Source organism: Anser brachyrhynchus (genome assembly GCF_964034855.1).
Source record: "Anser brachyrhynchus genome assembly, chromosome: 1".
Lineage (NCBI taxonomy): Eukaryota > Metazoa > Chordata > Aves > Anseriformes > Anatidae > Anser > Anser brachyrhynchus.
In genome coordinates this window covers 13,804,128-13,819,160 of record NC_137694.1, presented here as the reverse complement: position 1 = coordinate 13,819,160, position 15,033 = coordinate 13,804,128, and the positions used below count along the sequence as shown (strand labels likewise).

Genomic DNA, 15,033 nt, shown 5'->3' with positions numbered 1-15,033 from the left:
CGTGGCTTCCCTTCGCTTCAAGGAAGAGGTGAGAGATGCTGTGAAACGGTAAAAACAAAGGAGAAAGGAGAGAGAGAGGCAAAAAATACAGAAATGGAGGAAGGAGGTGGTTAGGGCGAGGCACAGGGCTTCCAAGTGGAGACGTTGCCCTTTCCACGCTCCTTTGCTGGATTTCCCCTTGCTGCTAAGTGACACAAGCGGCTCTTAGAGGAGAGGGATGCACTGGCCGCACTGACAGTCCTGGCTACTCTGTGTCCTAAACAACCGGAAACAAAGAAAATTGCATAAAATTCGTCAGCATGGGGCCTATCCAAATCCCAATGACTTCAGTGAGAATGAGACTGAGCCCCAAAATCCCCTGGCAGATTAGATACTCCCATGCTCCCAAGCTTATTTAGAGAATTATCTCTTGGTGGAAAAATAAATAAAGGCATTGCTGGCAGCTCATGTGCAGCCGGGGACCACTCCTGCAGTGGTGGGTGAAATTGCCCCCTTCCCCTGACACTTTCTTCTTTAGGGAATAACTGCTGGCTACTCCGGGCAGCTCCTGGCACAGCTTGGCCTTGATGGTGAGCGCCGGGCAGAAAGAAGCAGGAGCATGCCGGGGCCAACGCATCCCATGGGCAGAAGTTTTGGAATGAGCCTGCACAGCCTGTGCTTGGATGAGACTTTGGCACGAGCAAATTATGCGAGCCCATCACTTTTACAAGCACTGAAATCTATGGAGGAGGCACAGATGTTAAAAAAAAAAAAAAAATCCAAAACAAACAAATACCCAAAGCTGAAAAATAAATAAGCCAGCTAAAAAGGAAGACTGGGAGCCAGTGTGACGAGGAGCTCAGTTTCCAAGGCAGTGGCCCGGGATGGCCGCCAGCTGGAGCGGCGGGGAGAGCTGGATGCACCCCTGGTGCCTCTTCTGGTGCCTTCATGGAGGAGCGTGTCACTGTGCCTCTCCCCATCCACGCCAACGAGGGGCATGGCCTGGCTCCATCCACGACGTGAGATGAGACGGGAAAACCGCAGCAAAGTTTTTGCCGGTGGCGGTGAACTCGGGCTCGGTGAGGAGCCAGCGGTAGAGGCAGGTCCGGCAGATGGCGAGGAGGTCCCCAGGGCCACCGCGCGGGCTCTCCATCAGCTGCGTGGGAGGTGGGCCAGCCCAGCAGCCTGCACGGGCGTAGGGCAGCTGCCATGTGGCTCGCGCCTCCGTGGAGGGAGCCTTTCCCTCTGGCACCGAAACGAATCCAGGAGGGAGCCCCTAGCCCGTGCCAGTTTTGCACTTCAAAAAATGCTGGCAGGTATGCTCTCCTTTCTGGTTATATCATGTCACCAACGCTCACCCACGCGGTCTCTGGGCACCGGTGGGGATCCAGCAGCAGTGTGGTGGATGTTTTATACACTGGGAGGTTTGCTCCCGTCTCCTGATGCTGCGGTCCCTCTGCCAGCCCCGCTCTGTTAAAAATGTATGCTTTTATGAATTATTCTTGCCAGTGTTTCGTGTTCAGCTGCTCTTTCCCCGTGTGGCCCCCGCTGGGTTTGCTTCTCTTCCTGGGCACACACTCCTGGGGGGCTGACAGCAGTGTGTGTGTGTGTGATTTTGGAGATGGGGGAGAAGCTTTAAGGTTTAATTATTTTCCTCAGCAGTGGGTGCACATCCATGAGGGGAGGGGCAGAGGGGCAGGGGCTGGGGAACAGGGGTAGGGGCAAAAGAAGAGCTGGGGTGAGCGCACAGGGACTGGGACAGGGACCGAGGGATAGGGCGAAAGGACAGGGGCTGGAGCAGAGGGACAGGGAGCGGGGCTGAGGGACAGGGCTGGAGGCAGAGACACAAGGGTTAGGGCAGCGGGACAGGGACACGGAAGCAGGGGCAGGGACTCAGGTGTTGGGGCGGGGAGCAGGGGCAGGGACCGGGGCGGGGACCCAGGGGCAGGGACCTGGAGCAGACAAAGGGCGGGCGGCAGAGCCCTGCTCGCATCCCGCAGCCCCGCACCCGAGCGGGGAGCGGGAGGCGGAGGAGGAGGGAAAAAAAAAAGAAAAAAAAAAAAAAAGAGGAGGAGGAGGAGAAGGAGGAGGTGGAAGAGGAGGAGGGACCTTCCCCTCCCTCCCACCCCGCCACCGGGGGAAATAAATTATTCCCAGCCCTCTCGCTCCCAGCTCCGTGCCCCGCACCCCGGCAGCGGCAGGCGGGGACGGCGGGGCCAGCGCAGCCTTCGGCGGGCGCGGAGGGGCCGCCCCCGGCCGCGGACAGCCGCGGGGCCACCCCGTCCATCCCACCCCGTCCCGTCCCATCTTATCCCGTGCCGTCCCGTGCCGTGCCGTCCCGTGCCGTCCCCGCGGAGCGGCGCGGAGCAGCGCGGTGGCCCCGCCGCGCCCTGGATGCCCGAGCGGCGCCGGCGGCAGCAGCATGGAGCGGCGGCGGGGGGTCCCCGGGGGCTGGCCCTGCCTGCTGCTGGCCGCCCTGGGCACCCTGCTGGCGGCCGGCCGGGCTGCCGCCCCCCCCCGGGCCCGCTTCTCGCCCTTCTTCTTCCTCTGCACCCACCACGGCGAGCTGGAGGGGGACGGCGAGCAGGGCGAGGTGCTCATCGCCCTCCACATCGCCGGCAACCCCGCCGCCTACGTGCCCGGCCACGAGTACCACGGTAGGTGGTGGGGAAGCCCCCCCCTCCCCGGGGGGGTAGGTGGGGGGGAGTCCCGGCTGCGGACACGAGTTTGGGGGTAGGATAACAAAAACAACAACAAAAAAAGCCAGCTGTCTTTTTGCAAGCAGCCTGGAGTGGGAGAGGAGGGTCCGTGGGGTGTGCGGGGCTGGAAGCGCGAGGAGGAAGGATGCTCGCCCCGGGCAGCCCCGGGGGGGCGAGCAGGGCGCTGCGCCGCTCGCAGCTTTCTCGCCACCTCTCCGTACGGAAAACTTTGAGGCAAAGGGGTTTGGTTCAGGGGAGAGTGCTTCGAGGTGCAGTCCTGCCTCTTCTTCCCCCCCTGCGCCTGCCTGAGGGTTTGCGGCGCTGCACAATGAGCGCTAACTTGCGGTGAGCATTAAAAAGTCAAAAAAAAAAAAAATTCTATCTGTATTTAAGACGGCTCGCTCAGCAAAAAGATGCCGTGTGCTGGCCCCTGGTTAAGGCTGGAGTTAAACTTCCGACTTTGACATATTCCAGCCCAGAACTGAAGTCCTAAGTAAATCGCAGGACCTCAGTTACGTGGCCGCTCCGACGGGTTCCTTTTTGTTGTGCACGGGGCACCAACACCAAACGTTCATTTGCACAAGACCTGAAGTTTTTCCCTCTGCATAGCCTTTAACAACGCAGTTCTTCCTAAGTCCATGCGAAACTTCGGCTTTTAAAGTACTGGTGCCCTTTTTAACTCTCCGCATACATCAGTTACATCATGCTCGTTTTTTTCTTTGGGGCCCCCCATCTTCCAGCCCGTAACACGCCCTCGGACCACTTCAATTGCATTCAACCTGCTGAGCCTTAATTCTGCTGGGGGGGTGGGGACTAAAAAAAAAAAGGCTAGAATTTCCCTCTTGACAATGCCGAACTCTGGAGGTTTTGCAGCGCGGCTCAGGCACCTGAATAACGCTTTTTTTTTGCAGCGGTTTGCAAGCGAGGAGCCCCCCGGGGATCCGGGGGGGGCGCGGTGCCGCTGCGGGGAGGCTCCCGCTGGGATTGCGGGAGGTGGTGGCGGGGAGCGGGGTTTGGTGGCGAAACGTCCCCGAGGAGCGCCGGCTCCCGCAGGTAGGCGAGGGAGGGTTTCCCACCGCTGATTTGCATCGGAGCCACCTCCACGGCTCCTTTTTCAGCCGCTCCCGGCTGTCACGGGGTGTCCCGAGCTGTGCGGGAGCTGCTGCTGCTGCTGCTGGTGATGATGAGGATGGTGATGGTGATGGTGATGGTGATGATGCCGGGTCGTGCGCGCCCAAAAGAAAGTGCAGGGGCTGAACTTGGCAGCTAACTTGCTCCTACAAGTTGCAGCTCTGCCCCGACGTGAGCCAGCCTCACTCCCTGCTCATAGCTTGAAACGCATTTTTTTTTTTTTTCCCAGTTCTGCGCATCGATTAAACACTTAGGTGTGCCAAAGCAAGGCAAGAAGCAGCCCTTGCTTGCTGTGCACTGCGCAGTAAGCATATCCTTCAGCCAAGCGCACTTAGTTAGATATTTTGAAACATCTTGTTTGAATATTTTGAAATGAAAAAATTCTCAGTGTTAAATACAGCACGAGGAAAAGAAGTTTACGACCTGAAGAAATAATTTGAAGCAATCTGGGCTTTTATGTAGTGCAGTTTAATGATAGCGGCAAGTGCCAGTCCACACGGCAGCATTTATCATTTAAAAATCAAACTTTAAAGGCAGTCTTGTGCAAACACAGAGGTGGAGTTTTGAATGCAGTACAGAAGCACAGGGCAAAGGAGGATTTGTAAATGTGCAATACAAATTCACCTGTGCAGACGGGACATTGAAACACAGTGCTCTGACTCTTTGCAAGGTCCAGGGAGTCTCTGGTTTACTCGCTGCCTCTGCTCCGCAGTCCCAGTGGCAGGTGACAACAGCACCCATGAGCATCAAATTCAAAGATGAGTGAATCGGGTGAAGCCATATGTCAAGGGCTGGAAGAGAAGAAATACTGAAAAACAAACAAACCAAAAAACCACCCACCCACCCAACCAACTGAAAAAAAAAGCAGCTAACAACTTTCTGCTAATTTGTTTACACGCTCCTTTGGGTCCTCAGGGTGGGAGCGAAGCCACCGTGCAGCCAGCAGAGCTGTGACACTGGCTCACATCCATCTGCCCAACTGTCCCTCGTGCTGCCAGCACCCTGGGAGAGGAAAGGGCTCTGCTGGGGAAGACTGGGCATCAGGCAAGCACCGGGGTTTCTGCAAGGGGCTTCTCCTACACGCTGGATCCAGCATTTTATTTCCCTGTGCCTCTGAACTTCACAATTAAAATTAAGGCAATGATATTCCCTACTTTGCATAGGTAAATTGGATACTTTGGGGTTTAGTGCTTCATCCCTACCCCTTAAAAATGCTCCCAATTTGGCCCTATTCCTGCAATCAGTAAATATTTAAAAATGCATTGACTGATTGAATAGGAACAGAGCTACACCGCACATAAATACGCTCTTTTATATACATGGTTGATTTGATAAATTGGTAAACAGTTTTATTACCTTTGGCAGACTTTTATTCCTTGAATTAGCTTACATTAAATTTAATTAAGTCCTTGAGCTGGCAGAGCACTTATGCACTTGCTCAAATCCAAACTGACAAAGTGTGCACTTGTTTAACATAGGCACCTGCTCAGCTTCCTTCAAGCCAAGTGTGCTTAAGAGCTGGGCTGCATCGAGGCTTGCTCAGAGATGTGCTGTTAAATAGCAGTGCTCCTATTTTATTTCTCTCCTGGGCTTTCCACAATAACCTACAGATCAAAATACAAATTCTTCAAGGTAAAAAAAAAAAAAAAGGAATTTTTTTAAGCAAGTACTTTTGGGTTTATTTCCAATCTGTGGTCAATGTTGATAATTCATGTCAATTTGCCTTCAGTGCTGGGAGCATGTCCTATGATTTGCAGGCAGATAAGCACATTGGAAATGCATAAAGAAAATACAGCCTGACTGAACATTGAATCTTCACTGCCCTTAATCCCAGAAACTTAAAAAATGAACGCTCAGATTTGTAGTATTAAAAAAAATAAAAAGGGATCCTTTGCAGAATACTTTTTCTTATCCCTCAAAAAAAAAAAAATATTGTTTTGCTGTCACTCCAAACAGTGCCCTTTTCCCAAGGTTTCATATTTAGATCTTTTAGGAACAACTTTGAACTGGTTTCCCATGACTGCTGTTAAAACTCATAATTCTACCCTTAAAATAGTTTCCTTTAATGAGACTTGAGTTTCTATTTCACTCTCCATTGTTCGTTTTTTTTTTTTTTTTCCCCAGAACTGATTAACCTTCAGTCCCCAAATGTTATCAGTTTCCATCAATGACTGTTACTATTCTTAGATATACTGTATATTGTCTGGAACCATTGCTTTGATAGGTTGTAAAAAAAATGTTTTCAACTATTTTAAGTGGTAGTTATGCACTCTTTCAGCACTGATAAAAAAGTTGTTCAAAGTCTGGCCAAGTCCACCTTTGTTACTTAGCCACTGTATTTAAATAGAGATTGTGACTTAGTACCTGTTTTCATTAGGATTACTTACATTTTTGGTACCAGGCTGATCTGGTGGATATTTTTATTGTTGATTCTGATTGTTCAGATTAATAAAAAATAAAAAGCATGTGTTGGAATCTGAGATGAAGGAGGGGGTAAGAGAAAAAAATAACTGGGGAGTAAGAAGTGATACTGCTTGAGGTATGGAGAAACAGGGTTATAAGAGAGTTGCAGAGACTTGGTGATGGCATCTTCTCTATCAGTTATGCCAAAGTGTAGAGGGGTTTTTGTGAGAGAGCAGAAGTAAAAAGTGCAGAGAATGTGATGTTAATGACGGTGCATGGGTAGGAGAAGACCAGGCTTTTATCTATGTTCTCCAGCCTCATTCTGAGAACTATGTCAGCTTTTTGAATCTTTTTCTCTCAAAAGCATTTTTCTCATCTACTTATACCCTGCTCAGATATTTGGAAGAATGGAGACAAGCATCATTTTTTTGTTTTAAATTGCAGGAACATGTAGAAAGTTTTGCTCATGGGAGTCCAATTAGCTCCTGGGATTTATTCTGTAGCTCTTAAAGGACGTTTAAATTAAAAACATGAGGCTGGCAATAAGTAGCAATGGCAAGGGATTTATTAAGAGTGGGGGAGACCCTTGATCTTCAAGACTCTTCTTTCCTGTCAGGTCTTTAACAGCATCCTGCAGCACCATAAACATTTTATATCACATTGACATTTTCTTCTGGGACCAGCATTTACACAAAGTCCTCATCCACCAGTGCCCACAGACCTCGTCCTGGCTATGCTCTGTTGTGGCTGGGATTTTCTTGCATAAACAAAAGTTCACAAAAGCACAACTGATTTCTGAGTATTTTGGTTTGTTCTTTACATGGTCTGTAGTTTGAGTATATCGTATCTGAGCCTTACTTAATGTGGTTTTACGTGAATTTTCTTATATCTTTACCTTGGCTAACAGATTATCTCTACTTCTGAAGCTCTTGTTTGGTCCCAGAGTTCGTGCGACATATGTTTGCAAATTTTAAAAAGTTCTGCTTTGAAGATCTCTTGACCAGAACCTTGAAAGAAAAAGATAGACAAGGTCATGGTGTTTTGCTAGGGAAGAAGTTAAACTGTAATGAGTTCAGCTGTCATCGTTCTCATTCCTGGGCCAAATAAGCAGACAGCAGATGGCTCAGCCATAGATATGGTCAGACATGGGATTTATAAAAGGAGTTAGAAAGTCCACAAAGGCTTCCATGAGCCCTTTCTTGCAAATTTGCAAGAGAGATGTAATCTCTGCTTAAATCCTTTCTCCCCCATCAGGGGGTTGCTCCCCCCTGCAAAGGAGCGTTGATTGCCCCACATAACAGAAATCACGGTCAGCACAGCGTGCCGGGCTGACCCACATTTGGCAGGTGACATCTGACTGTAGGACAGAAACGACATGGTTGGTGTTACTGGTCTGCATGGGGCCGGGTGTGCTCGGCACGTCTGCGTGCGTTAGAAATTGCTCTTCCTCACTGCCTGGGCTGTCCCCGCATCACATCTCCCAGGATGAAAGGACTCCCACAGTGGTGAAAGGATGCAAAAGTGCTCCCTCAGTGAGGGTATTGCATGTGTTTTCTTCCTTTTGAGTTTAAAGGACGTATTTTTGAACACGTATCAATGGAATTGTTGAAACCTGTCCATGGTAACAGCTTTTAGGTAGATTTTTTAAAAAAAAGTTACTTTTCTTATAAATAACTAAGAGTTGTAATTTTATTTATGTACATATATATGCATTATACATTTATATTATGTGTAAATACATAGATATATATCTAGATATTATGTGTGTGTATATATATATACATATATATATATAAAGATATAAGCCTTCTACTTCAGACCTAGGTTGACCAGTAAACAATTTGTAAGTAGTCATGGTGTATGTGTCACGGTGGCATGTTGTGCATCTCTCTAATGTTTTTGCATTGACTATTTCACCAAAACTGTGTTGGTTCATCAGGCAGAACACAGGTGAGACTGTAGGCTGTCAACACTTCTAATTTTCCTCATTGTTCTGTTGATCTGGTCTTACAGACCACTGCTTTTGAAATACTCTTGCCCTTTAATAAGTGCAATATTGCAGTATTTGCACATTGAGTGATCGAGGTATGATTTTCCACCTGATGATAGACCTGACGACACAACAGAGATGTATTCAGATGTAAGCTCTATTAGCTGTGTGTGTCTCATGCCCTACAGCTGTGGTTTAGATTTGTCATGAATGTTTGCTGTGTGAAGAGGGAAGGAAGTGGCACTGTCTTACCTCTGAGAACAAGGAACCTTTCCGACCAGTCCTTGGTGTGAGAATTTCAGTAGTTTCTGATGAAAGTTTCAGTCTTTTTAACATGTTTCCTTTCTTTGTGTTAACGTTTCCTGCCTTTTCATCCGGCATAAAAGGTGCATAGAATGCAAATGTGTGTCTGGCATATTTGTGTCATTCCCACTTTTTTTTTTTCCCCAGTTGTGACTGGCCACTGGTATAAACATAGTGCACGCTCTTACAATGCAACTTTTACCATTGACCAAAGTCCAAGAATAGATTTTTTGTGGAAAAGACCTTCCCAAGTTCTTAGGTGATTCCTTCTTGCAAAGCCTGCTGCCTTTTCTGTTCACCCTTCCCTGGGGTCAGACCTGGAAAATGATATCCCTAGGGTGCACCACGAGGTCAGCATGGTGTGGGCTGTGTCAAGGTAATGGCATTACAGAGGTAGAAATCCCTCTGAGTCATGCCCAAGGGACCTTCTCCCAGGTCTCCACCCACCATGCTCAGATGCCATCCACAGGGGACATTCTGTTTTGGGAGCCTGGTTGACGTATGCGGGATTTAGGTGCAGGTAGCAACCTCCATGGAGACACCGGGACCCTTGGCTCCTCTCCCTCCTCCCCTTTGGGACCCTTCATCTTCCTAGGGAATCAAGATGTCCGTGACTTGCCTAGTAGTGTTCCTCCACCAGATGCTGTAGGCAATGCTCTCTGCACTAACATTGGAGCCTGGAAAGCAGGAGGTGTCTGGAAGAGCTGGATGTGAGGGGTCTGCAGAAGTTGCAGGGGAGCAGGTGAGGAACTCGTCTGCTTCCAGTGGCTTTTATTGCAAAGCAGAGGCTGCTTTCCTGAGGTCTTTGTAAAGTCCCTATTGCCATCTTTCTTCATCCCGGTGGGGACCTGGGAACAAAGCAGGCTGTTCCCAGCTTCTGTCTAGGCACTTTGATATTAATATTGGTTGTGAGAGTTTCACAAGTGCTTCCTCAGGGGGTGAAATCAATGCAGCTTTCCAGTCCATGTCTGTTGTCTGTGAGAGCCTGGCGTGACAGCAAGCAACAAATCCATCTCTCTTCAGGTGCAGGCTTTACCCTGCACTATAAGTTTCAAAAACTTCTGATAGAATATTTATAAGTGAGTTAGCAAGGACACGATTAGCTGGCTCAGGTTGAAAACCAGTTCTCCTGTGTACGTCAACCATGCTCTTGAAGAGGACTAGTTCACGGCAGTGCTGGGTTTGCCGTATGGGTCCTGCCCGAGAGCTCTCTCTGCATGATAAATGCAAGTAAAGAGCAGGTGATCAGCCTTTTAACATCCGAAAACAGCAGCACAACCCTCTGCGGCCTCTCCCTGTGTCAGGCCCTGGGATGTGAGAAGTCATTCATCACGTCACCGGGCTTGGCGAGGTCACTGCCACTTGGTTCCACTTTTCCCACTGCGCTCCAGGACAATACAATAGATAGGAAAGAACAAGAAATATAGATAAAATTTATCTTTCTGGCTAGAAAAAGCTGTGGTTTCCAGGCCAGAATAACCTTCCAGTGTTCCTATCTCACAGGGGAAATATGCTGGTAGAGGAAACAAGCCTCCTTCCAGAATTAGACACATTCATCTGGACATGGGGTGAAACAATTGTCAATACCACGAACTGCAGAAAGAAACCAAACAGCACCACTGACCCAGACAAAGATCTGAGTCTAACAAAGAGCTGCCCAGCCATGAACTGCAGCAAGCAGGCTCATTTATGGGGTGCCAGCTCTTAAAATTAAAGAGTCACCACTATCAAGTGCTGTAAAAAACTCTTCCTAGTATGTTTGAAAGAAGGGACTTCTGGTTAAACTCTGAAGATAAACATTTTTGTAGACCAATTGCTCTGACTCTGGCCCCAAAAGACTGTAGCCTTAACATCATTCTGGATGGTACAAAGATCAAAAACCTCTGACAAATATTTTTATGCTTTCCAATTATTATAGTTGACTTGCTGATGACTGATATCCCATCAGATGGGTTTTCAAGTTGATAGTGTTCTTGTGTGAGACCCAGGAATTTATAATTGGTTCGTCTAGAACTGCTGTGTTTGTAATGAGTAATAAATTCATTTAAAATTTCGTTTTGAGGAGGATGAAAACTGATTACGTAACAGTGTAGAATTTGGTATATGTTGTAGTGGAAAACGGAGGGAAAGTGAAGCATTTGAAATGCTTTGTTGACATTTTCAATACAAACTTTTGAATTCTGTTTTGGAAAAGTATCTTAATTGTGAAACTGAATATGAAAAAGAAAAAAAAAAGGTTAACTGCATAATCAGAAAATGAAATGAGACTTTTCTGCTTGAACAAAATTCTTTATCCCATTTTTTTGGGTTCATTGAAGATTTTCATATTGACCTAACTGATATTTTAATTTATTTTTTTGTGTTAAGCCCCTCAGTACTTCTCCTTTTATGTTAACCCAAGCTGATCTCTTTTTCTTTCTTTTTCTTTTCATTTTGGTCACTGAACCAAAAATCGAACAATTCTACTTCTGACAAGTTGACCATTTAATTTCCGGCCACTGAACAGACCTGATTCAAACAAGTAACCCTCACAACTCCCATTGCATTTGTTCCCAAAATAAATTACAGAATAATAATTTGCTCTTTAAGGCACCTAAGTGCAGCTGGTAGGAATACTGCCATTGCCAAGGTAACAAACCCGTGTTTTCTATAATGATACCTGCGGTTGCTATGTGCCTTCTGATGTATACATTGCCCACATTTTCCTTTACATCCAGTCATTGTTCAGTTTTTTTCCTCAGCAGAATTTTTTTCCCCAATTCAGTCTTTCAGTAAAAAAGCCTTAGAGGAGATCTATCACTCTGCTTCTTCTGGATGTCTACATTTAGAGCATATTTCTGCTTCCAAACTTGAAAACCTGTTATAGTGCATCTATAGAATTGGCATCTATTTAACTAGATAAATAGGCCTTCATTTCTCTAAAATTATCCTTCTTTTATTTATATATATATATTTTTTCCCCCCAAGGAATGACATTTACAGAGCTGCCCGCCACAAATAGAAGCGAACTGTTCAGATCAGACATAGAAATTGGCATCGAGGGATGCAGGTTTATCTCATTAAGCGAAATCATCCCCAATGTTCTTCATCACTGTGCTTTTCCTTCAGCATGTTGTCAACATGGAGTGAAAATTACAGAATTGTAATGGGGCTGTGATGGTTGCGCAGTTTCCCTCAGCCAGAGGAGATGAAAATGTGGGGGCTTGGCCAGGTCCCTCCCCAGCCTCCAGCAGCCCAGATTACTCCAGTAAGCCTCTGTGGACCCTTCTACTCAAAGAGAGGGAAGTTTTGTTTCATCAAGTGGTAGCAGATGTTAGGGAGCTTTCACACCATTCATCACTAAGAGAAAGCCAGTGCTATGGCATCTGGCTGTTTTCTTAGTACAAATCATTTCTTTTTTTCTTTTTCTTTTTTTTTTTTAACTCTAAACTGTCTTTGAGCAGAGGTGCTGGTGTGCTATACTCTAGTTACTGTTCTTTTGGGTCTTTATCTAAAAACCCAATGTACAACTCCCCCCCAAGTCCCCTTTTCCCAGCTGGTGATATTAGATTAGAGAGCAAATTCTCCTGGTATATGCAGCAATTTTCTTCTGGGAAAAAAAAATACAAAAAAGCACCCCAAACAACAACAAAAAAACCCCACACATTGAAAAATTAATTGCAGTACAATATGTCTCCTGATTGGACATCACTGACTGCTAAGAAACACTGCTGGGTACTCGTTAGTGACTTGCACCACATCTATTAACCTTTCATTCCAGATTTACAAAGCTTGCACTTGTTACACTTACCAAGTATTCTCTAGCTGCAAGCAGTCAGAAATAAGGAATATGGATAGATAAATAGATAGATAGATAGATAGACAGACAGACAGACAGATAGATTGACATAGGTTCTCTAGAGCATGTTGATTTTTAAAATATACAGTACTCATATAGAAGCTAGTAAGCACAGTATGTCATATCTTTAGACTGGTCAAATCCCTGACAAATGAAAATCAGACATTCTGTCTGACATGCTGTAAAATTTTACAAATCCATTCCACCAAATGACCACATGGATTGCAGTTTCTGTCTCTGCTGGGGCAGTGCTGCCTCATGGTGAGGCTGACCTAGAGTTTCTGGTGCCAACAGGTGGGTGCAGAAGGGATGAGCTGGAACGAGGGAGTAGCCAGGGTCCTGAAGGAAACACGTGAGCTCAGTGCACGTGGTGCAGCACAACACGGTGTTTTCACTCGTCCTCATCTAGTCTCTGATTTTATTTCACTACCTGTACCACCTTCAGCCTCCACAACCTGCATGGAAATTTTTCCTTCCCTGCAGTTGTCCATGGTAAATGAAACAGGGACACTCCCGGTCTCCTGGGGAAAATGCATGGCTGTTAGAATAGCAACTCTGGTTTTACCCCATTCCAGAAAAGTTAGTTTGGTCCCCTTGATGCTGAAAATTAATATAATTTAAAGTTTTCAGCTAACTCTGTGAAGCAAAGCATAAAAACAATCATTTATTGAGTCTGCCCCAAGAAGCCTAGGCAAGGTAGTGAAATTAGAAGAAAGCTTGGATTAGGGAAAGGGTGTTGACATATTTCAGAGACATTGCAGGGAATAAGATTGGACATAGCTCCAGAAGGAAATATTTCTAATGCAAATCTCAGATTAAATACAAGTTCCTTTTGTCCTGGAGTGGTGTAGCTCATATCCTGTCTGTCTGGATAAAGAGGACTTCACTAACATAGGTATGATATCTACAGATCGAGTGAAAAGGGACTGGGCCCCTGCTTTAAAGATGTACAACATGCAGATTTTAGCGAGGTTTGATTCTTCTCCTCTTCTCTCTCTTTTGGAAAAAGCTGAGCTCATTGCTCACAGAACATAGCTGGATTGACAGCTTCCAGCTATTGACTCTCCCCCCAGACTGCTAGACAGATGTATCAGTAAGAAACCTGGTCAAAAGATCTGGATTAAGTTCCAGATGTACACCACTTTGGTTCTCATCTCTTCTGCTGAATTTAACATGTGTTGATGGTGTTCATCATGCAAAGTAGTTGTAATGAATGTAAATCAGAGAGGAATCATCTTTTTTGTGCCATTTTTACTTTCTTCTTCTTTTTTTTTTTTTTCCCCCCCTTATGTCAAGAGCACTGTACTTTAGTATAAAAAGAGATCAGTGCCTTTGTAATTAGCTAGACCAGAATGTGATGGACTTTTTACTTTTGGGTGTAACTTGCTGGTACCTTCTATAGGGCAAAGTAAGAATGAATGATAAAACCACATCGAGGAACACATTCCTGTGTTCCTCCTGAACAACATGGAAATTTTTACATATGATGAAAGTATAACTCAGGATAATAAGCTGCTTGACCTTTCTTTTAGTTACACATTTAAGAGCATATTCCACAATACCCTTTGTTACATATCTGGATGCTCTGTTGCTTCTTCAGTCTTTCTGTTGCAGGCAATCTGATTGCTGCTGGGATAAACAGTTATGCGCGTTGGGTGACTAATGATTTAATGTTCTCTTCAGAATAGGAAGAAGAGGCAAACAAGGAAATATATGTGAGTGGGGTGGCAGAGATTTTAATATATATTTCGGGATCCTGGGTATTTAGTAGCTATTTATTATGCTGACTGACTGTGTGATGGCAAGGCCTACCGTAATTCCTATCATATGCCAAAAGACAGCCCAACTGCCTGGTGTCTGGAAAATCCCCCTTCAGTATTTCCCAGGAAGAGCCCATTCCTGTGGCTTAGTTCTGGCTTAGTTTTTGTATTGGTGAGGGAGCCTTTTATGTGTCACTTAACTGTTAATATCTTGTGGGGTAATTAGGAATCGTTGGGAGAACTCCCAATTCCACTTACAGAAAAAAAGATCCGTGTAATATGCCTAAATATAAACTTCCTTAAAGGAAATGAAGCTCATTTTTACTTTCCAAGAACACAATGCTCTTGAAGGTTGCAGACATAATTTAAGTTTCTGTGACTTGTTCAGGACCTTTTGTTGAATTTGTAGCCTGAAAAATCCTGTGTCATCCAAAAATCTACAAGACATGGAGGAAGAAAGGCATTTCTCAAAATTAAAGCAGGATTTTTACATGCTAACTATAAATATCTTGCAACTGGATGATTTGCTTTTAAATAAAATAAAGCCGCTTGCTGTCTCTGCAAAAATGAATTGGGGAAAGGGATTTATCTAGGGTAATTCAGTTAGATGAATGGAGAGATATGTCCATCACCACTAACGTGATGGTTATTCCTTCTAAATATAAACTTACAATATTACATATTAGAGGCTTGATTATACCGTTAAGAAGATTAGAACATTTAACCAGAAACTAAAGGCTTATGTGCCCTAAATATAAAACCAAAGGGAGAGGTTTTATATACAGCAATATCACATTATTCACTACTTCTGAACAAGGTATTTTCCCCATGAAAATACCTGTAAGGAGTAATCAACACATGCAGCCTCTGGGGATAGATGAGGTGCTTGAAATCTAATCTCTTTCCAAGTGGTAATTTGAACATATGCAG

The 15,033-nt window shown here is 45.7% G+C and overlaps 1 protein-coding gene across 1 annotated transcript in view; it reads left to right on the top strand.

The window, feature by feature from the left end:
• Positions 1 to 1,718: 1,718 nt before the first annotated feature.
• Positions 1,719 to 15,033, top strand: part of RELN (reelin) — a 293,615-nt gene continuing 280,300 nt past the window's right edge. Inside the window, exon 1 of the mRNA XM_080575334.1 lies at positions 1,719 to 2,636. Within this exon, the coding sequence (XP_080431460.1) occupies positions 2,402 to 2,636 (235 nt within the window). The 5' untranslated portion in view covers positions 1,719 to 2,401. The remainder of the gene's footprint in view (positions 2,637 to 15,033) is intronic.